This window comes from Lepisma saccharinum, chromosome 20 (assembly GCF_977018435.1).
Source record: "Lepisma saccharinum chromosome 20, izLepSacc3.1, whole genome shotgun sequence".
Classification (NCBI taxonomy): Eukaryota; Metazoa; Arthropoda; class Insecta; order Zygentoma; family Lepismatidae; genus Lepisma; species Lepisma saccharinum.
The window spans coordinates 39005412-39029571 of NC_139248.1; the positions used below are offsets into that span (position 1 = coordinate 39005412).

General features: G+C 37.1%; 1 protein-coding gene across 2 annotated transcripts in view; it reads left to right on the forward strand.

Annotated features, from left to right (window-relative positions):
- Positions 1-387: 387 nt before the first annotated feature.
- LOC146003238 (protocadherin Fat 1-like) overlaps positions 388-24160 on the forward strand; it is a 246955-nt gene continuing 223182 nt past the window's right edge. For both annotated transcript variants that reach the window (XM_083141412.1, XM_083141413.1), the window contains exon 1: positions 388-536. In XM_083141412.1, coding sequence (XP_082997538.1) covers positions 458-536 — 79 coding nt within the window. In that variant the 5' untranslated portion in view covers positions 388-457. The remainder of the gene's footprint in view (positions 537-24160) is intronic.

Consider the following 24160-nt stretch of genomic DNA (forward strand, 5'->3'; position numbering starts at 1 on the left):
CAATGCAGTGTATTATCTCCAGTATTTAAAACATGCCAGCGTATCAGTTGTTATCAGATAATGGGCAAACATTCATATTACGATGACAGTTGTTTTCCTTTCCATAGAGAAGGAAAGCGTTGCCAGATCATATTCCCGTACTGCTCTTAAAGTCGAAGAAAGAATATTCCCGTACCTGTACATTTACACAACACATAAAAACCAGAAAATCAAACACAAGAAAGAATGTAAGATCGGTCTTCCTTCTGAACTAACACCAACCGAAAGAAAATGAAGAATGCACGATGCAGAAATATGTTCCTTCTTATCACCCTGTTGCCTTTTATACTGATAAGGAAACATGGATCATAATCATCCTTTCACTGATAAGTTAGTCGAGTCTCTGAAAGTGTTGCCTTGCAGATGTGTTTTACTTTTGGATGTTGTGCTTCATGTAGTCGATTTTTATAATACCCTCATGGATAAAAGAAGGATATTTCTCTTCGTAGCATATTTGCTTTTCCTAAATTTTCAGGCTGGCAATGCTCAAGACGAAGGTAAGAACACTTTAAATAATTAGCATTTAATGTCGAAATGCAAGATTGATTTCTTAATGAGGTTTTGCTTATTTCGATGCTATGAATCATCGAAAAAAATTGCATTTTCTACGCTCTATTTATGCAACTATACGTAACAGAGATTCACTGTTGCCACAGATATGTATTATTTCTGTAGAATAGTGACGAAATTTGTAGTAAGATACGGATAGACAAGGTTTTCCTGGAATGTAACTGTACAGGATTTACATAGAGTCCATTAACACTTTCAAAAAATTATTGTAAAGAAGCTATTGGTATTACTAAGTAACACAGTACATTAATATCCGTACCAGCTAACTGTAGACCAGGCGAACGAGAACAAGTCTCTGCGGAAGTAGTGACGCGAGACGGCTCCACCAATGAACAGTGAGAGAAACGAGATTGCGTAATGGGCGACGGGAGTTTTCCAGATTTCCCCCTTCGATATGCAGCGTTGCAAACTTTTAAAAAGGATAATTCCGAACGCACATGGCAAACGGACCGTATTTTTGTCTCCAGGTCCGTACGATTGGTTTAAGAATTTCTTAGGGAATTATTAGGGACAAAACTGCAAGAGCAAATTTTGACGTACTGACTAAGGTCTGGACCGTACGTCCGTACATGTACGGTCAGGAACGTACGGTTGGCAACGCTGCGTTTTCACCACTCGATTTTCCTCCTCCTTCTCTGCCGATATGCGCGGCCCTGCTCTACAGTTAGCTGGGACAGGGTATAGTTGAAGGATTAAAATCGTATTTTTCTTTTTTCATTGCAGATGTTCCCTGTATTTCAATTTCTCGCCGCTAGATGGTGGCAAATTCAAGATGGCTCTTTCTAGAGCTGAAAAAATTAGTGTGCTACATTTTCATAAAACAAAGAGTGATACAGATGTCCAACGAAAATTTAAGAGCGAATAAGAAAAATAAGCTTAAATCAGGAAGGCAATATGCGATTGGCTTCAGAAATTTGTTACAACCGAGTGCTTGTGTACGAAGGAAAGAAGTGCTCTGCCAGGCTTGAGTGAAGGTGACATTGAACGAGTGAGAGAGGCGTTCACAAGGAGCCCTAGGAAATACACGCAGAGCCTCACGTTAGCTGGGTATGCCACCAATGACTGTGGCAAGTGTCTTGCGTAAAACAAAATGTGTATGAAACCATCCGACTGCAGTTAGTGCAAAAGTTATATCACTAAGACAAAGAAAGGTACTAACAGCTTTGCTGTGAATTGCAATAGAGAAGAAGACTTCGTAAATTTGTTAATTGTCAGTGATAAAGCAACATTAGGTTGCCTTCCTGCTTGGTGCTTCTTTCCTGTAATTGCTCCTACATTTCCGTTGGACATTTCTGTAGCACTCTTTGTTTTATCAAAATGTAGCACACAATTTTATTTCAGCTCCAGAAAGAGCCTTCTTGAATTTGCCACAATCTAGCGGCAAGAAATGGAACTATAGAGAACACATGCAATACAAGAAAAAATAAAACTCGCTCAACTAATGCACTATGTCACTTAATAATGATAATAGTTTCTTTAAAATAAATTTTTGAAAGTGTTACTGGACATTTTGTACACCCTATATATTTTAAAATTCACGAATTCTTTCTTAATGCAAACTTAGCAAATACGATGAACAACATACATGTGTATGCTTTGCTAGGGAGGAAAACGTTAAGATCAGTGACTTCACCCTACCAGCATCTATACTAATATGGTATTGTTTCCATGAAACACTATCATTTTTAGTATCTTATGCGATATCAAAAATACACTGCTCCATAAAAATTAAGGAACACCAAGGGAACAGAAGGAAACAAACACAAAACAGGGTTCACCCCGTGTACCATTTTGCAATATTGCTGGTCATTTTGGTTGGTGTTCATAAGCCGTGATCAAGAACATCCCAAACATGTTCGATAGGATTGAGGTCCGGTGAGCATGCAGGCCACTCAATACGGGTGATGTATTCCGACACAATACGTGCGCGGTGCGGGCGAGCATTGCCATCCATGAACGGGAACTTCGGACCAACTGCTCCACGGAAATTGCGAACATATGAACGCAAAGGTTGTCTTTCTCAATTTTGGAGGGGGCTGTAGCCTCATCAACCCATCTCTGCGTAGGCCAGTGTAGCGTAACAGTGCTTAAATAAAGAAACATATGACGATGAGGTGCAGAAGAGATTGTAATGTTATTCTCAAGATTTACAATATTCTCTATTACTCTACTGCTCTCATAATCCCTTGGTGTTTCTTAAGTTTTGTGGAGCAGCGTAATTTTCAGTGGCAACCACGAAGCTTTTAATGAGGTAGCATACATACAAAATGTCATTTTCAACTTCTCATATTATCCAAACAAGTCTTCTACGAGCAAACCCTTATCAAGGAAAGTTTTTCTCCTTCATGTCCTCCTCACTCTGTAAAAATTATCTGTGTTGGACAGTGGGATCTATGAGTATTAGTCCATGACTACTTTCATTAATTTTTCTCCTACATCCTGGGTGTTCTTAAGTGATGGATTTTTATGTATGCTGGTGCAGAAGTTGTCAACAGCTAGTTTTGAGTTTTCTTTTAATTCTTGAATCTCCTATTGAGTCAAATAAAGTGCACGAACATGGTGATGGACAATTTGCACGGTAATACTTATGGATCCCACTGTACAGTGGCACCATTTGTATTTAAATTCAGTGTATTAAAATAAATTGTGAGTGATAGAACCTTTTTGTGATATTTTAGTCATGTTCTTATGTTCGTATTACACTGGACTTAAAATGAAACATAACTGCTAACAGTAGGGCAGGGCACAATCTGCTAACTTTTTTACAAATTTTTTATTAACTTTCGTGCCGTGAAATGGATTGTGTGGCTGTTCAGAATTCGATAGGAATTTCAGAAAATTCTTATGTTTGGAAAAGAAGACAAGGTTTTGCAAGCTCTGCTCTGTGGTGGTCATAGAGGCCCCCTTCCGTAGAGGGAGAAGAACCCCTTTAGAGGGTTGGTTTCTTCATTAACGAACCTTTTTTTCCATTACGTAAAGATAATAAAAAATTCCTCTTTATAAAATGTAATACGAAAATTAAAATTCATATGAATGGCACTGTAATCGAGAAAACATTCATTAATCAAGGGGGATCCTATAGCTTTGCACCAATGGTTATAAAACTAAAGTTAGCAAATATTGTAGACTGCAGACTTCTTTTCTAAAGCCTTCCTCTCTCCACAAACAACCCTTTCATTTATGCAGAACAAGATCAAAATTCTTGCAAAATCGGAAAAATCGTGAATGTTAGCCTATTCTGGTACGTTTCTATATATCTGCATTAAAACATTTCATAGTTCGAAAGGGACATAACCCCATGGTATCACTCATATATATGTCTGAGTGGTGTTGCATTATTGTTTATATCCTTGTGAAAAACTCAAGCGTATCAGAAAGTACAATCAGAAGTTCACTAAGGTAAATGCAATGATTTAGTACACAACCTCAATCAAATCTCAGCAACCATGCTCGGAGTGATATAAAATAATCTTATGATATCCACCACAATAACCTAACTCTGTAGACAAACAGCGGACAAGTCCATGGTTATCGGTATTCAATCTCAGAGCAGCTATAAAGGCTGATACTAAAGAATCCACGCATGTGTCATCAAATAATATATTTGTGCATAGAGGCACGATATAAACCCCGTTGTTGGTATTTTATATGAGCTCCAATAACCATTTTAAACCTTCGTTTTAAATGTTATTCAAACACAAAAATAATTACCGGGACCATTTTAAGTTTCCTTCTCCGACTTCATTACTACCTTCATTTGAATTTGTTATTTTCTAAAAAATTTCGGGGGGGAAGCTGTAGCCCCTGCAGCCGCCTCCTCCCTCTGCGTACACCAGTATTACTTGTTGCAAATATTTGAAACGTATGTCTTTCTACTGTGCTATTTTCTCTTGAATATTCAAAGTCAATTTTAATGGACTGGTATTTGTTTAAGAGCAGTTATGTCTAAATATGTATTGGGCTATCTATAATAAAGTTACATAGGATACTATGCAAAAATGCCATGTTGTAACTAGAAAATGTAACTAGATACACCATTTCTGTGAATTACATTGAAGTCACTGCCTTCGAAACAGTGAATAACCCATACCTGCTTTCTTGTTTCAGGAAAAACAAGTTCAAATACGTTGCCTAAAGTAATTGTTTATTTGAATGTGCATATCCTTGTGTGTGATGTCAATACTTACAAGATGAAACTTAGAATTTATTCTCATAGTAATCTCAATAAATGAAGAGGGGAAAATGTCGAATGTCGGGAAGAATTATCTAAAAATTAAATTTAGGTCTCTCGTTAGTCCACTAGGAGGAGCGCAACACCCAAAAGTCCCTGCCCTTACCCAGGTGATTCTTCCCCTCAGCCCTCTTAGTTCCTAACCAATATCTACGTAAATAATGATCATTGACAGATAATCGTTTATTAGTCTTGATCCTCATGAGATTGGCTACAAAAAGGTTCTGTTCGATTTTTCGCTAATGTCCGTGGTTTTGCTGTAATTTTAAAAATAACACAAGCCTGCAAGGGGTAGGATGACTCACAGATGACTGTTGTCTCTTAATAGTTGAAGCATGCTGATTTCAAAAAATGAAATCCATTTTTACCCATCACGTCTAGTTTTTTTCAGAAAATAGCAATATATTAACTGCCTTAATTTTACAATAAAATGTGTAGTTCCATCATTTCCTCAATAGATGGCTCTATTTAGATGATGGCAAAATATTGGTTTTCTAGAATACAAATCCTCTAATTTTGAACTATAAATGCACATAATCAACCTTCTATCTTCACAAGACACATTGACATGAAAATTGTAAACTTTGATTACGTAAGTTCCATTTTCGAAATCCCTGATAAAAATTTTCTCCACAAAATGTCCAAACTCCATGTTATAATGTAGTGGATTGATTGAACTTAATGACGTGGAAAAAAATCCTGACGTGATGGGGAGAAATTTATGTCATATCCGTCATCACCATTCAAAATACTTCCAGAATCACCAGAACCGAAAATTTCCTTTGTTTAAAATTATATTATTTCCTTGTGTAACAGGCGTAATGGAATGGCAAATATAACAATATTGATTGTGAAATTGTGAAAAATCCTGACGTGAAGGGGGAAAGTGGATATCATGTGCGTGATCAGCAATTAAAATACTTCCAGAACCATCTACTGTTTTGTAAACAACCGAAATTTCTCTTGTTCAAATTTAGTTTGTTACCTGTAATAGGTGTAATGGAATGGCGAATATGAGAATTTGATTGTGAAATTGTTAGAAATCCTGACGTAATGGGGGAAAATGAATGTCATTTCCGTGATAAACACTCAAAATAATTTCAGAATCACTTAATTTCCTAAAAACCTAAATTTCCCTTGCATAAATGAATTTTGATGCGTTAGGTAATACATGTAATATAATGGCGAATATTAGAATGTTTATTGTGAAATAGTGAACAATCCTGATGTGATGGGAAAAAATTGATGTCACTTCCGTGCTCAGCATTCAAAATACTTCCAGAATTACCTATTGATTTGGGAACAACCTAAATTTCACTTGCATAAATTTATTTTAAATGCGTTAAGTAACAGACGTAATGTAATGGCGAATATGAGAATTTTGATTTTGAAATTGTGAAAAATCCTGATGTGATGGGAAAAAATGGATGTCATTTCCGTTATCAGCATTCAAAATACTTCCAGAATCAACTATTGATTTGAAATCATCAGAATTTTTTTAAAAAAATCTTTAAAAAAGGTAATTTCCATTGTACATTTTGAATGTTTTTCCTTATAACTTTTGAATAAATTAAGGGAAGTAATTTTTGGAATACAATTTGTATCCTTGTTTACAAGCAACGTGAGCTATAAAATATATGTTTTAATGATTTTTCATCAAATATACATTATTAAACGTGTCTCTTAGTGACACACAGCTTTAGAGAATACATTTTCATATTTGCGTACTTTCATCTAGATGCCGACCTCCGAGTTGGAATGTTTAGCGCAGCGCACTACGATGCCAGATACCGGTCTGGGCATGGGTGTTCTTTGTGAGTGTTCTTTCATCTATTTCATCACTCATCATCATCTTCGCGATTAACAAAAATGGCAGAAAGTCGAAGTAAAATAAACCAAATCAGTTAAATCAGTCATCTAGACGACAGGTTCTGAATACTTCAAATGACTACATTCTTTAGGCTGTGCAAATTTGAAAGTCCGAAGTCAATTACGTGCTGCAATCAGAGGCTCAACCACGAATCTTTGTCTGTGGGGATAAAGTACCAATATATACTAATACCAATAATAATAATAATAATAATAATAGTAGCCTAATAATAATAGCAACAATAATATTAACGTTATTGTCATTGTTGTTATTATTATTATTATTAGTTGTAGTAGTAGTATAAAAGACGTTATTTTCCTTGTAAATATCGCAAAAAGGGGGTAGAAGTCGGTGCTAAAGCATTTGGTTTGATCAAACGAGATTTGAAATATTTTTAAAACGTTCAATTTCACATTAACTAATAAAGGAAAACAAGAACACAAACTGTATTTTTGAAAGACAGAAAATGCATGATAAATGCATTCCGAATATATTTTTTTCACATAAAATGTACAACTTTCACGTACAACATATGTTTGACACATATGCAACGTATGCACACATATGCACATGGAACGACGTAAAATAAGAAAATACAAATGTAACATGCTAACACTTAATTAAGTATGTATTCAGAGCTTCTTTAATACACACACACACACACACACACACACACACACACACACACACACACACACACATATATATATATATATATATATATATATATATATATATATATATATATATATATTGTTGATTTGATATACGTCATTTGAAATTTATGGCTGTTTCGGTCCATGGCTTCATAACTTAAACTTCCACTAATATATAACAATATTTTTGACTATCTGTTAAAGTAGCTGAAAAACATGCAATTGGTTTCAGCACTCCTTCTATTTGTGACAACCTATTCCATAGCCGCTTGCATCCGTGACTAAAACTAATGGCAATCGCCTACTAAAACAGGTGCAGAAACTAATACATGCTTAACTAGCTGAAACTCCATCTCACATTCTTCGTTCCAAAACCATTGTACACTCTTCTTTTGCAATAAATAAAGATTAGGTATCCTAGAACTCAAATTATGCAAAATTCGTACATGACACGCCACTAAACCCATCAAAGTTGCCAATTCCTTTTTATTATCAGGTACCTTACATTTTAACACTGCCTGAACATGTTCGTTTGTAGGTAAAATTCCATGTTCCGTAAATTTTCTTCCAAGAAAATTTACTTCATGAACAAAAAATTCAGACTTCTGCAAATTTACTTTCACATCATACTGCATCTATCTTTCCAAAACTAATACAGTTAGTTTGTAACAGTCATACAATGTATCTGCTCCTAAAAGAATGTCATCAATAAATGATACCACCAAGTATTGTGTCCATGGCTCTTTGAAATACTTCAGAACTTATTTTAGTTCCAAACAATAAACGTTTATGTACATATAAATGACCTTCATTTACAATGGTAAGAACACGTTGAGACTTTTCCTCGACTAATAATTGATGAAAAGTTGAACATAGAAGATCAATCTTCGTATACAACTTATGTGAACCGAACTTATGATAAAACTCGTCAAAAGTTGGAAGTGGATATTGTAAAGTATCTACATTTGGATTTACAGTTTTGCTATAATCAGCACATACACGAATACTTCCATCTGCTTTTCGCACAGGAACTACAGGACTACTCCAATCAGAACGTTTTATTCCTTCCAAGATTCCTTGCTGGCACAAATATTTTATTGCCTTGCCTACTTCATCACGTATAAAGTAAGGTAGATTGTAACATTTCCTTTTCACAGGTACAAATCCAGGCTTCAATGGAATTCTAACATTAATATTTCTTATGGGTTCTGAAATGTCATTATTGAACAAAATTTTAAATTTTACTAAAATATCAGATTTCAACTTCGCTGATTCCCCATTTGATGTGTATGTGTACTGTGTCTCTCAAAAGTTTTAGATCAACGACATTTTAAACTAGGCAACCAAAATTACGTAAGGCGCTGGTGGGTTGCGTGTAGAGTTAGACTCAATTTCAGGGTTGCCATATGCACAATAGATATTTATGAAATACGTGAAAGGAATAAAATCAAGTATTATTGTATAAAACGCTAAAAAAATATCAGTATTACATTTGTCGCAAATAAGAAATACTGTCTGAAAGAAAGAAAATCGATTTTCTAGTATTTCATCGCTGATGAGTATAAACAAAGGAAAAGAGAAAAGAGGAAATGAAAAGGGACAACAATTGAGAGGAGAAAAGATAGAGCGAAAGGGGAAGAGGAAATGAAAGGAGGGAAGAAAAGATAGGACAGATGTGGATAGGAGAAGTAATGAGGAGAAGGGGAAAAAGATGCTAGGAGAGATGAGGAAAATGGAGCAAAGAGGAGAAGAGAGGAGGGAAAGAGATGAGAAGAGAGGAGAAGAGGTGGTTTGAGAGGAGAGGAGAAGACGAGAAGAGGGGAGTTGAGAGTAGAGTAAAAGAGAGAACATGAGAAGAACGAAAAGAAGAGAAGAGTGCAGTGAGGTCGGAAATCTAAGACAGGAGAGGAGATAAGAGGAGTGGAGAAGAATGGGATTGAGACAAGAGGGGAGAACAGGAGGGAAGGCGATATGACATAGGAGAAGAAGGGGAAAGAAGAAGGAGAGGAGATGGAGAGAAGAGAAAGCAGGCGAGAGAGGAGATGAGGTATTTGTAGAAAATATCGTCTCAGCGTCAAGAATTGATCCATTGATCAAAATATTGACATGAAACATTCAATAATATTTTAAAATGAATTGGAGGATGTATTCGATTGGTGCGAAATGCCTTTTGGCTGAGTTCAGAGCGAGATAAAATCTGCCACGTAAGATCTTTGATTCTACCTGTGATTATACCACTAAAAGTATGAATGTATTTTTTCATATTTGTAGTAATTATCCAATTCTTCTCCGCTTCTCAGTTCGTTGAAATTGAGGTTTTGTTATTTAACATTTCTTAATTTATTTAACATCGTTAATTCCAAACTGAATCATTCCGTTTCACACTGTGTGGAGAATGAACACAGAGGAAAATGTCTAAAACTTACGAAAATATTCTGCCACCAGAGGGGTTTGAACCTACGACCATCAGGTTGACAATCTGCAACTGTAACCACTACCCTAAAAACTTTCGTTCTTGAGAATAGCTAGGAGGACCTGACGAGTGTGAAATGTAGATGCAACTCTCCTCCTACATGTAATGTGCAAAGAATACTTGTTTGTAACAAAGAAAACTAAGGTAGTACGAATCGGCGCAAACATGTAATGGAGAAATGGACATAGGCCATTTATAGTAGGAGATTTAAATGATTTGAAACCTATACTTGGTCGAGCAGGATTGCGTATTCTCTTTGGCGATTGGAGAAGAAGTTTAGTAATTGATAGTGTACTAGGGCAAATGGAAGAAAAATATTGGAATGGTTTTGCGAGGAGCTTGTACAGTGTCTCAAAAGTTTTAGGACAACATTTTAAACTAGGCAACCAAAATTACGTAAGGCGCTGGTCAATTACTAAACTTCTTCTCCAATCGCCAAAGAGAATACGCAATCCTGCTCGACCAAGTATAGGTTTCAAATCATTTAAATATCATACTATAAATGGCATTTCATAACTCAGTGAGTTATACTTTACAGGTAAGGAAATTTGACCCTCAAACTTCAACTTTTCTCCTGTGATAGTACCATAGCCATTTTTGAGTGGATTCAATCGTAAAACGTCGCTGTTTTTCCATACAGTACTTTTAGGTAAAATGTTAGCAAAGCTTCCCGTATCCACTATAAATTTTACTGGTTTTTTGCATATATATATATATAGCTGAATCTCATAGCATAGTAACTCCTCAACATCCTTGCTGCTTTCTTCACTTTTATGCTGTACAGTATTTATTACATTTATACTAAATATATTGTGCAGACTTCCACTAATCATATTTTTTGCTTATCGCATCTTCATCCTCAGAGGGTGTAGAAGAAGATCTTACATTTGATGTAGTATTATTTAAATATTGCACAGCCGTTGAGGTGTAGTTAGGTTGTTTTTGATGCATGAAATCTGCCTTCTTCCCAGGTGATATTTTATCTACATACTTTATTTCGTTCTTGTATCTACAAACATTAGAAAAATTATTTATCTTGCCACAAAATCTGCAAGCTTTTCCAATAGCTGGACAACCTTCAGCTCCGTGTTTTTTTTTCTGACCTACACACACACATGCACATATATATAGCAAATCCACTTAACATTACTTGGACTGTCCTGTTGCAATTGTCCTTTATAACATTTCTTTCCTTCTAATTTGCCCTTGTACATATTTCTTGGAGTGTATGTACTAACTTTGTGGATGTTTGTGTCTTTCTGAATATGACTACGAAATCTGTCTAGTACTTCATGATTCCTAATGTAGTCACAAACATCTTTGTAGGTCTTTGGAGTCTCCATAATTAACTTCCTTTTTAATGTACCTTCCCCAAGTCCAAAAATTGTTTGCTGCTTTAATTCTTCATCATAATCCTCTGGCTTAAACCCACATGTTAATGACAACTTTTTAATTCGTGATATATAATCATGCATTGATTCGCCATACTCTTTTTTACCATTTTTAAGTTTATATATGTCTAGCAACTTGTTTGTTTTAGGTTCATAAATATCAATCAACGAGTTCTGTCATCAAAACCTCGACAGGAAAACTACCTGGATCATTTGGAGCCAATGCCTCATACGCATTATTTCCAATCACTGATAACAATAAATGAACCTTTTTATCATCTTCAACTTCTTGTGCTTTAATACTACTTCCTACCTCATAGGACTCGAAGAATGACCACGTATTCATTTTCGAAATTCTAATATTTCAATCTTGTATTCCACTGCAAAAATATTATTAATTGTTTAACTTACAAATGTATCCAATCCATCGTCGCCACTTATCATGTATTGATTCGAAGAACTTATCATGTATCTTAGCATTTTTAAATATATTACTATTGTGTGTTATTAACACACTTTGTATAATATTCAAGGAAACACTTGGGTTCGAACACTTTTATATTAACTCCATAACACATGTATATCAAATCAACAATATATACAGGGTGACTGGTAATTAGATGTATTCCCTGAAAGGGGTTAAAGTAGAGACAATTTGCAATAAATTTGACCATATGATACCCCGTCCGAAAATTTGTAGTTTTCGAGATAATCGAGTTTCAATTGTTTTTTTTAAAAATGACAATTTTCCACATAAAAAGATGAATTGAGAAAAAACTGCTCATTGTATGGAACTTATTTCAGCGTTTTCTGATAGCTAACAAATAAGTGGTTCATTGAAAAAAAAAGTTTTTCCCAAATAACAATCACATGCAAGTAACGGGTGGGTCTAAACTTACAAGTGATGATAAAAAAATGCACTCTTAGTTTACTTGGCAACGTATTAATAACAAAAATGGTATGACACGAAGCGTACAAATTACGTAAATTACTTCCTTGTGACATCTGCTATCCAATAAGGTACAAATGTTGCTAACATACACATTTGTGTACAAGAAATAATACTTCATTCTTCTTCATGTGAATGGAATCAATGAACAATACAATTAAAGAACATTACATGTCTTGCTCAAAGTGGGCACCTCTGTTACGAATGCAGGCACGCAGGTTTTTACAAACATTTGGTATCTTAACTAGTGATGTGATGGTGTCCTTGATGTGTTGACCAGCTGTTAAGATCCTCTCCCTGAGCTCTTCTTGCGAGTTTACCGGTGTCTTGCCATGTGGCTCCAAATGTAGAAGTCGCAAGGCGTCAAATCGATAGGGGGATCGACCTGAGCAGTCATCATGATGAAAAATCATGTCACGTCTTGTAGCTAGAGGCACATCCTCCAACAAGATTGCCATCCCGTTCCTCAAAAAATGTACATAAGTGATGCCATTTAAGATTTGGAGCAGGAAAAATGGCTCGATGAAATGATTGTTGATTACGCCCATCCATACTTCTGCTTGGGCGTGCGGCAGTGGCTGGATGAAAATTACCCAAAGAAATGGATTGGACGAGGCGGCCCGATTCGTTGGCCGGCTGGATCCCCCGATTTGACGCCTTACGACTTTTACATTTGGAGCCACATGACAAGACACCGGTAAACTCGCAAGAAGAGCTCAGGGAGAGGATCTTAACAGCTGGTCAACACATCAAGGAGACCATCACATCACGAGTTAAGAGACCAAATGTCCGTAAAAACCTGCGTGCCTGCATTCGTAACAGAGGTGCCCACTTTGAGCAAGACATGTAATGTTCTTTAATTGTATTGTTCATTGATTCCATTCACATGAAGAAGAATGAAGTATTATTTCTTGTACACAAATGTGTATGTTAGCAACATTTGTACCTTATTGGATAGCAGATGTCACAAGGAAGTAATTTACGTAATTTGTACGCTTCGTGTCATACCATTTTTGTTATTAATACGTTGCCAAGTAAACTAAGAGTGCATTTTTATATCATCACTTGTAAGTTTAGACCCACCCGTTACTTGCATGTGATTGTTATTTGGGAAAAACTTTTTTTTTCAATGAACCACTTATTTGTTAGCTATCAGAAAACGCTGAAATAAGTTCCATACAATGAGCAGTTTTTTCTCAATTCATCTTTTTATGTGGAAAATTGTCATTTTTAGATAAAACAATAGAAATTCGATTATCTCGAAAACTACAAATTTTCGGACGGGGTATCATATGGTCAAATTTATTGCAAATTGTCTCTACTTTAACCCCTTTCAGGGAATACATCTAATTACCAGTCACCCTGTATATATCATTTGAAATTTATGGCTGTTTCAGTCCATGGCTTCATAACTTAAATTTCCACTAATATATAACATAATTACTCTAAAATGCGCATATACTATTAATATGTTTTCATTTGATAATCTGTTTGATACGAGCCAAGAATTATTGATTCTTCATGCATATCATATGTACATTCACTTGCTCTCTTATTAGTTTGGAATGAACCTCGCATAACTATTGAAAGCAAATACATATATATATGTGGCATTATTTATATTTTCACATATTTCCAACTTCGTAATAAATGCATTTACACAACATCGGAAGTAGTTTACACAACATCGGATTTAGATGACAAATAGCTTCTTGCACTTCTTTGCATATCCTCTGCCACAGGAGTCGAAGTACCATCTGGGATAGGCTGCTGTTCCTCTCTTGGTAGAGATCCAGATGTTCCAGCTGGCTCAAGCGTATAATTTTCCTCAAATTGAAAGAAGACAAGTATTAGAAATATGCCAAAAAAAGAGGTTTTGTGCGTTTACTATAAGGGTGGTACCTAAACAACACTGAAAGGGGTGAGACCAGGGAATTTCCCATCTCTGCACATGTTCTTTCTCAGTTTTTACATCCTTAATTTAGTTCTCCCCCAATAAAAATAATAATAATTTCCCCTTTCACAGTTCTTGTTATTATGAAGAATAGTAAGAAATAGCTTGTCTTTTAATTTCAAGGTGATTATACGCTAGTTTAACGTGTCAGCTTCTACACTAAATTTTACATTTGTAATGTAATTTAATACCCACTTGCAAAACAAACATTTCTATCAGTCACAGCAAGTTTATACTTACAAATGTCTATGTCTAATTAATATTGTTGATTTGCCATCTTTGAAAAGATGTTAATGTCAAATTTGCCTTCCTCTAGAAGAAAAGTAAAAGCAAAAGTTCACCGAGCTGCTCGAGGAGGTACTGAATTCTCTTCTTTCCCAAGATGCAAAACCCTGTAGGATCGGTTATTTGTATGTAGCCCTATATGTTTGATTTCTCTGTGTATTGAAACAAAAAGAAACGTACTTAATATGTCTGCATATATTAATAATAATGTAAGTTTCTTGGAAAACCTACGCTTCGTTAAATTGAAATATATTGGCGTAAATGTTATGGTAATGTATTCTTGACAACCCCAACCCCCGGGTAAATTTATCTACGCGACCTTGACTCCAGAAGTTCATTGGGATGCATAAGCAGAGGCGGCAACTTAAAATAAATTTGGGGGGGGCAAGATTGATATAAACAATATTTTATATATGTAATATCTGTCCCTCTACGTGAATTGTTGGGGGGAGGGGGGTTGCAAAGGTTATCGGGAGGCATTTTGTATCAGTTCTTGAAGGAGCGTAAAACAAAGAATAAACCTGGTTATGGACGATTTGATTGGTAATACTTATGCGTCCCACTGTACTGCATACCAAGTTTAGCCGACGGCAAATTGTCCATCACCAGTTTCATTCATTCTGTTTTCCGCAATGTAGCGTTGAATAATTGAAAAAATGCATGAGTAAGCACATGAACAACTCCAATCCTTAAAAGTATAGAAAAAAGATTGAGAAAATAGGGGTGGACTATTCGCGTACTGTTATCTTTACGACAGATTGCATGAATCTCAAAATGTAAAAATATACTTGCTTTCCACTAATAAACCTTAACTTCGTTTTTCTCTTAATCTTGCAAGTCTAAAACGTTCTTTTTCTCAGCAATTAAATTCGTACATACAATGTATTGCACAAAAACTTTGAAAGTATACATATATTTTTGTTCACAATAATAAGGCTTTCAAGTAATATAAAACGTTCTCAACAGATGGCGCAGTTTTCATTTTAGATATTTATTTGAGAAAATAACTTCATTTTTAAAAGGTAATTAATGTAGAAACAAGAAAGTGTGGGGCGTTACCCCCACACCCCCTATACGCCTTCATGGCGTGGTGCTATGCACAGGGGAACACTTTACTTTACTTTACTTACAATTTTTGCAGATTTTATTGCAGTTAAATGCATTCAATAAAATTATTAAATTGTTTTGATTTTTCAGGTACGAGTTTGGAGTAATTTGAAATTATTTTGACTTTTCTCACAAATTCTTTGTGAGAAATATCCTTTAAATACAACCTCACGAGAAAATCAAATTCACGTCAGTGCGTCGAGAGAAAACCCCCTTGGAACATTCGCTCTGACTGTAATTTCAGTACGTTTGGAACGGACGACTGGAGGTAATTGCAGTCTACACAGTGCTTTGGTGTTTCCGAGGTACTTTGTTGAACGCCTTGCTGCGAAGGGATATCTGGCTCGAACGACACTTTTCAGGTGGCCGCAACTAGGTTGTAGCCACAACATTCACCAGTGGATCTGGTCACCAGTAGTTAGAGATACCGATCCTTTCCTTCGTTGGCTCTGGTTTCTGTCCTCGTTTCTCATTGGCTGTTTGGTTCCACAATCTTGTTTGGTAAGTGTTTGTTCCGAGACTTTGACTCTGACTCTCCTCCACGTGCAAAGTGCAGCTTCCACACTCACTCGCCGAAAGCAAAGTAGTGCAAGGGAAGCGATGCATAAGGGGCTCCCCCAACAAGTTGGGGGTACTATCCCTAGAGATGTCAGAGCCAGAGGCCGGAACAAGCTTGAAAACCCAAATTCCCGAAGCTCTTCCATGGATTCCCGCGATCGATCTAGGTCACCACTTGCCAACAAAAAGCAGAAACTTCCAGAGCGAACAGACTCCAGACAGAACAAGACCGAAGTAAACACACAGACACCAGTACTGTACAATTTCCTTCTTTCGAACTACGACACCAAATACAAGACGCCAAAACATATCCTAAGTCAAATCCTAAAATATGTGCCAAGAGCTGCAGTTAATGAAATAGTCTTCACCAGGAACGGAATACTTATAAAATCTACTGACCCACATTTCTCCACCATTATCAGAGACAAGGCCTCATACCAAATTTTTGGTACAAATGCCAATATGAAGCCACTAACCTCTACACGTCCAAAGCAACCTCCTCCGCCTAAACGAGCACCAATGCTATCAGTGGTGATTCGGGGTGTTCCCCCTGAATACACCGACACAGAAATTGCTGAAGAAATTCAGGCAGAAGGTCACACCATCCACAAGTGCATGAGAATTCGAAATGACAACGGACCAACCTATATGGTTCGAATACTGACAGCAGATAAAGATACCGTGGACGAACTATTGCACAATGGAGCCTATATATATTGTCGAAAGCACAGTGTCGAACCTTCCAGGACGTCAACACCACTGCCAGTGCGTTGTGAACGTTGTCAAACATACAATCAGCACACTACAACCAACTGTCCAAATTCAACCATCTGTGGATACTGTTCTGGGCCACATTCTGCCAACACTTGTACAGTCATGGAAAGTAGTTCTTGGGCCACGAGAACTACGATATCGTAACATCTTAAAGCCTGTTGTCTATGCAACCCAAATAACAAAATTGTCGCTTGTGTTTGCCTGGCGGACCTGGATTCTCGGGAATGATTGAGTATTGACAGCAGCGTGAGTCATACCCCCAAGCCCAGCCATAACAAACAACAGCTGGGTGCCGTGAGACCACCAGAAAAAGTATCAGGAATTGGTTTCTTAACAACAGCTATTCGTAAGAAAATGTTCCCTTTACTGATATTAGAGTCATTGTCAAGAAAGTTCACTGAAATGGTGGTTTTCGTCGAATGATCATCGCGCAACACACATGCTGTCAACCCAGAAGTCCTTGAAAAAGATTGGAGTTAAAAACAACTACTTGACTAATGATAAGACGAATCGCTATTCATTAGTCCCAACTTAGAATTTTGTGTAAGACATGGATCATCATGTCCTATCATCCATTTCATAACTTCATTAATCATCCTCATCGCCTTTGTTGACGCCAAGTGCTAGAAAAGCAATATAAAATAAGCAAAATTAAGAAATTAATAAATGACATTTTCAGCGATTTCACGCAGCGACTCAGTTGCATGTAGACAAAGTTTCATTAATCGGGAGCCAAGGGCCCCCTTGTTGTGCTTCATTGTCATTTTCTCTCCACTTTGCCTGCCGCGATTAACCTGATGTTGATTAATGCACAATCCACAAAGTGCACCAAAGCGGCGCATATTATGAATAGGTAAACTATGTGATATTATGCTAATTTAGAATTTAGTAATAAAATGTGAATTTTGGGGGCTTCAGTTAAGTGGCTGCACATCCATTACGTAATCGCGATATCATCAAATTGTACGAAGCGTGTCTACACCTACGTAAATGGTCAGTCCCCGTCATAGGCGTGCGCAGACCCTCTGATTAGGGGGGATAGCCTTGATTATATTTCAGGCCGGAAAAGAATAACGTAATTTCATCTCACTTGTTTAAATTTTATTGCATTGATGGGTGTGTTTATATATACACCCCTCCCCCGCCCCACACACACATATAAATACATACATATATACATATATATATATACATATATATATATATATATATATATATATATATACACAACACACACACACACACACACACATATATATACATATATACCAACAGTAAAAATCATATAAATTGTCTCTCAAATCTGCGCGTTCCTTTTCCTCCCAACAATTGTTCATGCACTTAAGAGAAAACCTTTGAGCAGCAGTACTTCTCTCCTCGGTAATATAAAATGCATTACAGAAAACAAATTGCGAGCAAAGCGACCAATAAATTTTCAGATCCAAACTTTTGCAAAATGAAAACAATGTCGATTTAATATGGGGAAAAAAATTCATGGAGCGCCATATTATTCTTTTTTACAATTTTTTTTCATTTAGATCGTTTGGCGTCCAGGGTTAACTTCCGCCGACCCCTAGCTACGGCTCTGAACTTGACTAGACTGCAAGAAAAGCAGACATTGCGAGCAAAGCGAGCAAGAACATTTTACAACATTTTTAGTATAAAATTTGAAATCAAGGGGGCAAATGCAGCTCTGTCCCCCCCCCCCCCGCAGGTGCTCTTGGCAGTCTGGAAGAAATAATGCAAGAAAGACGTGAAAACAAAATCCATCTTGAGTATCCTTTTGTCCTGCTACTCTTAGATTCTGCTACTCTTGCTTTCCTTTACTTCCATGTTTGCCCCTAAAATTGATTTCCGTTCAAGGTTGTGGGGGGCTGTGGTTTCGCCACTGCACCCCCTTCCCCCGTAGTTGCCTTGAACTTTCATCGGCTTGAAAATACTTAATTTTCTTTAAGAGTATAATTAGTTTAAAAATGGCGATAGGATTCATCTATCCTAAATTTCTAGGTGAAAATATAATATAGGGGCATAGATGTCTGAAAGGGAGGCAAGGTTTGCCACATCTTCCCCTTAGAAAACGAATGTCAACCAAAAAGTACGTTTTCACATGTATAATTTGATTTCAGTCATAATAATTTACATTAATTATTATAATGAGGATGCAGGAATGCGATAATGCAACACTGTTATCGGGGTAATATGCCCCATGGAAAAATACCTTGCTTGTCTCTTCGTAGAAAAAATCTGCAGACGTCCATGATTAAAGGTGCATTTGCCCTCCCCCTGGCCCCATGGGCGCGCGCCTATGATCCCCGTGATGGAATATGTAGCGCAAAGCCAGGGTTTTAAGATCAAATTTGTTTTGTTATTGTTTTTATTAGTAATTACCTCAGTTTTCTTCCTCTGAAGTTAAATTATTCATGACGACGATTTATGATTACATTAAAGACATGAATGAACACACAATGAATCCATTTTGGTCGGAACTCGAACTCGGAACCTTGTTCGGCAAGAAATAAAAATATCCATAAGGCATGAGTGTTTCATTGGAGATGTTCCTCTACTTCCGTCATTTTATCACTAAAATATTTCTTTAATATACAATAATAAGTCACAACTATCTAAAAATAAATATTATTTTGCATTTTCACATGCATATGTTTTTTGACGGTTAGAGTGTGAACTGGCACCTGTTTATTTAGATTGTTCTTTATGTTTCGTGTGTAGTTAAAGATAGGAAAAATGCTTGTGGAACGATTAGGGCTATAAGAATTCCGTCCGTGACAGAGTGGTTAGCACAGTGCGCTACGATGTCTGATGTCCTGGGTTCGAATCCCGTCGTGCGTATGGGTGAAATAAAAAGTCTTATAAGAATCATTCTTATTTCCGGACGTGTCCTACATTTTATAGTTGTGTCTGGCCTCCGGAAGAAATTTGAAAGAAATCTCAAATGTCTTATACGTATTTTGAGCATCACGTAACTTCAAATTAGATGGAGAAACAGAAAAACTGAGGGAAGTCTAAGATAACGTGGTTCCTTGGAGAAGTATGCTTAAATCAAAGAGTGTGCATGGTTGCTACTGGACGTTCGGAAAAACAATTACAATCCCAGCTCAGAAATTACTTCACGATTTTCTAGATCCGAAAAAGTCCGGATATATGTATAAAAATATTTACTTTGTGAAGTTTTATCGATATAAGTGTCGGTAATTTGTTCGAAGTAACAAGTAATTTTTCTCCTTATTGGATAAATAAGGCACACAATTCTGTTTTTTTCCCAGTGTATAGTAGTTTTTTTACATATTAATAAACATGAACTTCCAGACTTTGTTTACGAAATTGTGAATTTTTTCCTTCCCGAGTTCATGGATTGTTTTCTCTTCCTGGCCCCACATCGACGAAAAACGTTCTGTCTTACATACACAAGTTGAAATCACATACAGCCGTGCTATTAATTAGCAGTTGAGGAATTTTGAACTCAACCGTTCACTTCAACATTAATTTTTCAGCTGAAGATGTGTCATATTCTCGTTATATGCTAAGATGTCCTAGTAACCTATTATATTTACTGCAAATGCATTCGTGTCCAACATTTTGAGACAATTTGTCCTACTTTCCTCTGAAGAGTGATCTGATAGCCCTATGTGTGACGAGAACTGTTTTTACTCAATTTCTGATATAATTTATTCCAGCATTTCCTTCAACTTTTATTAACTTGTTATTACCTCCAGTGCTTACACAACTTATCGTTCGTACTCGACTTTTGGGTTCAGAAATGGTTTACAACACCCCCATCTCCCGCGTGTAAATAGCAGGCAACAACACTCTAGAAAACCACAATGTATACAACTTGTTTACTACATATTTTACGAAAATATTATAATGTTAGCTTGATATAACTGTGGATTGGAACGAACGAAATAAAATACCTGTTTCACACGCACACTGGAACGAGAGCAGGCCTGCTGTGAGTCACTCTGGCAGTGAAGGTCACTGATCGAAGCAGTTGGTGCTTGCTTACTAGAAGCAGGCGCCTTATCTTTCCTCAAGGAAACACGGAAATCTTTGTTACTTTCTTTCGCCAGACTAATGATGAACATTTACAGGAACGTAGGGAGTAGTATCGTATTCTATTGGAATTAGATTTCGTGGTGTTTAAAAGATATCATAACAATATGTAAATCTCTTTTGTGACCTACACTGAACTTATTTTAAAGTTTCATTGACATGTGAAAGCGGAAATTTAGAGATCCTTCTTCCTTACGATTTCTAAACAACCGAAGAGTGTGGTAAACGTGAAACTACTTATTGTTCGCAACAACGATATGTATTATACAAATGGTCCTTAATCAAAAACCCTATTACATCACAGGAACTGATATTTAAACAATTCTACCACGTATCCAACGGAACCAATATTCAGATTGCTTCCAAGCTTCTGTTTGGGTTATTTTGTGTCGCATTTTTACCTCTTGCGATAATCGCGACGACGAAGATGATGGGTAATGATACGAATGCAATGCTACATCTAAGCCTCAACAGGTTTCAAAAATGGATCCTCTGGCTTTGTAGAGAGTTACGGTGATTTTGATTTTTATTTTCATTTGGTATTTTAAGTCCACTTTATGCACACAAAGGCTAATCGAGACTGCATCTACAGTTTAAAGTGGGATCCTAACCACTGTGTCTCCATCGGGTATCGAACAGGGGACTCCTTGATTACAAGGCGACTCCTCTACTACAGTGCCATCGGGAAGGATGAGAGAGAGAGAGAGAGAGAGAGAGAGAGAGAGAGAGAGAGAGAGAGAGAGAGAGAGAGAGTTACGGTGACTACGATAATGAAGAATTGAAAGTAGCAGAACGCCTAAGCTATTCTTTTGTCAATATTGACATTGTTAATGAATGTTATGAATGTCAGTTCAAATTGAAAAAAAAAATTAAAAGATTTCCAGAGTGCCGTTACAAATCGTTAATTTTTATCTTTCCACACATTACTTTGCTACTATGTAGATATTTGCATGCTAAGATGTATAAAGTGCTGCATTTTCAGTGTGTGGAATTGCGATTTATTTCTGAGAATGGAGTGAGTAGTGGGAAAAGGATCACCTCACATGTTTGGATTATACCTCCCCGCCAAAAAAAGACACAAAATATATATCGGCTGTTGTTCTTATAAGGAAATATAACATGTATGAATTGTGTCAAGAAATATTGGAGCCTATTCACATCCCTACGGAACTTGGAAGAAAGCCCACGTAGAGATTGGGAAGTTTTGTTACGACAAAATTGGGATGTATAGTAAATTAAAATTCAAAGTCCTACCTTGTGCTTTGCACCAAGCCATGAAGACGTATAGGGGGTGTGGAGTTAGTGGAGTTAGGGCCCCACGCTTTCTTCATCAGGCCGAAGGTGGGAATGATGTGATCAGCACCACGCCCCTGGCCGCCATACCCCCCACCCCCCTTCCCCAGAGTTTCCTCCAGGTACCGACTTTATACGACGCTGGGTGGGCACCGAAGCAGCTTGAACAGGTGGACAAAATTCCGATTATCCCCCGTCGAGGATCGAACCCAGATCTCTCGCATGGTAATAAAACGCCCTAACGACTGTGCTACTGCGGCACATACAGTAATTAAGGCAAGAATTGTTTTAGCGTTTCGTTCAACGTTTTTAGGGGAATCATTTTCGGAGATATAACGTGTAGCTCTTGTCGGTTCTGCGACCTGGGTTGAGAAAAGGCGATTTTCTGACGAACAACATTTCACCTGACAAGTCACGTGACTTTCCTACATTTCCTGTGCCTGTTGGCTTTTGCATGAAAGACGAGTTGCTCTTGAGACAGACAGAACCACCCGATCACCTAATGGTGCAATGTGTGTTGCCTACCCTTCCGGCATTATTTACTACCATTAAAATCTTATGGGGAAGAACTTTTTTCCACCACTGTACAAACATCCAGAACCCGCCTAAATGCAACACATGCTCTGAAGGACATCCTACTTACAGCTATAAATGCCAAGCCAGACCTAACCCAGAACCAAATCACCCTGAGCTCGTTGTTCCCATCCGAACTATAGATAGCTCAACCAAACTGGAAAATTCATTAATGGACCCAATCACTGTGGAAGACCTGCTACGATTCTTTACTATTACAACTCAAAACATCCGGCCATTTCTACGCACACATATTCTGGACCAAGTCATACTCACTGCAAAAACACTTTTCAAACTGCAGTTACACGCTACGTATACGGGACCACATGTTCATTTTAATATCAACCCTCTTGAAAACACAAGTACATCCTAAAACAGTTTTCAGACTCTTCATAACAATCATGGGTTATTCTTTTCTCTTCTTAAATATTCGCTCTTTAACAAAACACAAAAGCTTATTTGAGACTGTCTTGCAGGAAAAGAATGTATCAGCTTTTGCCCTCAACGAAACATTCCTAACGCCAAAAATCAAACCCAAGATCAGCGGATATAATATGATTCGACATGATGGGCCAACGGAAGCTCAACGTGCAAATGGAGGGACTGCAATTGGCTTTCGAAAATCATATCCACATAGAGAACACACATTACCACCGCATTTCAACCTGCCGGAATACAGCATAGCAACAATATATCTGAGACACAGAAGCATTACCCTAGCAACCATCTATGTTCGGCCTGGACATCCTATACCATACAACTTTATCAATTACATAGAAAACAGCTACAAGCATTACATAATCATGGCCGACATAAATCTCCATAGTCGACCACAAGCCGAAAAGCGACAATTTCACCAAACTATAGTCAACTGCCAAAATTGCCATTTCCACCAACTTCCGAAACCATCTAGACCAATCAGCAGTACTTCTCCAGATGTTGTACTTACATCGACTTCCCTCCTTACAAATAGCAACGTGGATGTACTTGAACCCATTGGTAGCGATCACGCACCTATAATCTTTACAGTTGACGCACCTGCACCAACTCCTCACAAACCCTTTCTCATAACAAGATACTCCTACGATCAAGCAGACTGGGAAAAATATCGTAATGCAATCGAAAACTCCGTGCAAAACGCAGATACGCCAACAAACGATAGGGATCTGGATGATGTAGTCCCATTACTCACTTCTGCCTTAACTGAAGCTGCGAAAAGTACCATCCCACTTCAAACCATCAATCTATATAAACCAAAATTACCGCCGAACTATCTAAAACTGATTTCAGCCTCCAGGCGTGCCTTCCGAGAGTATGTTGTAACAAGAAATCCTGAAGCGTTACGGCATCATAGACAACTCCTCCGCAC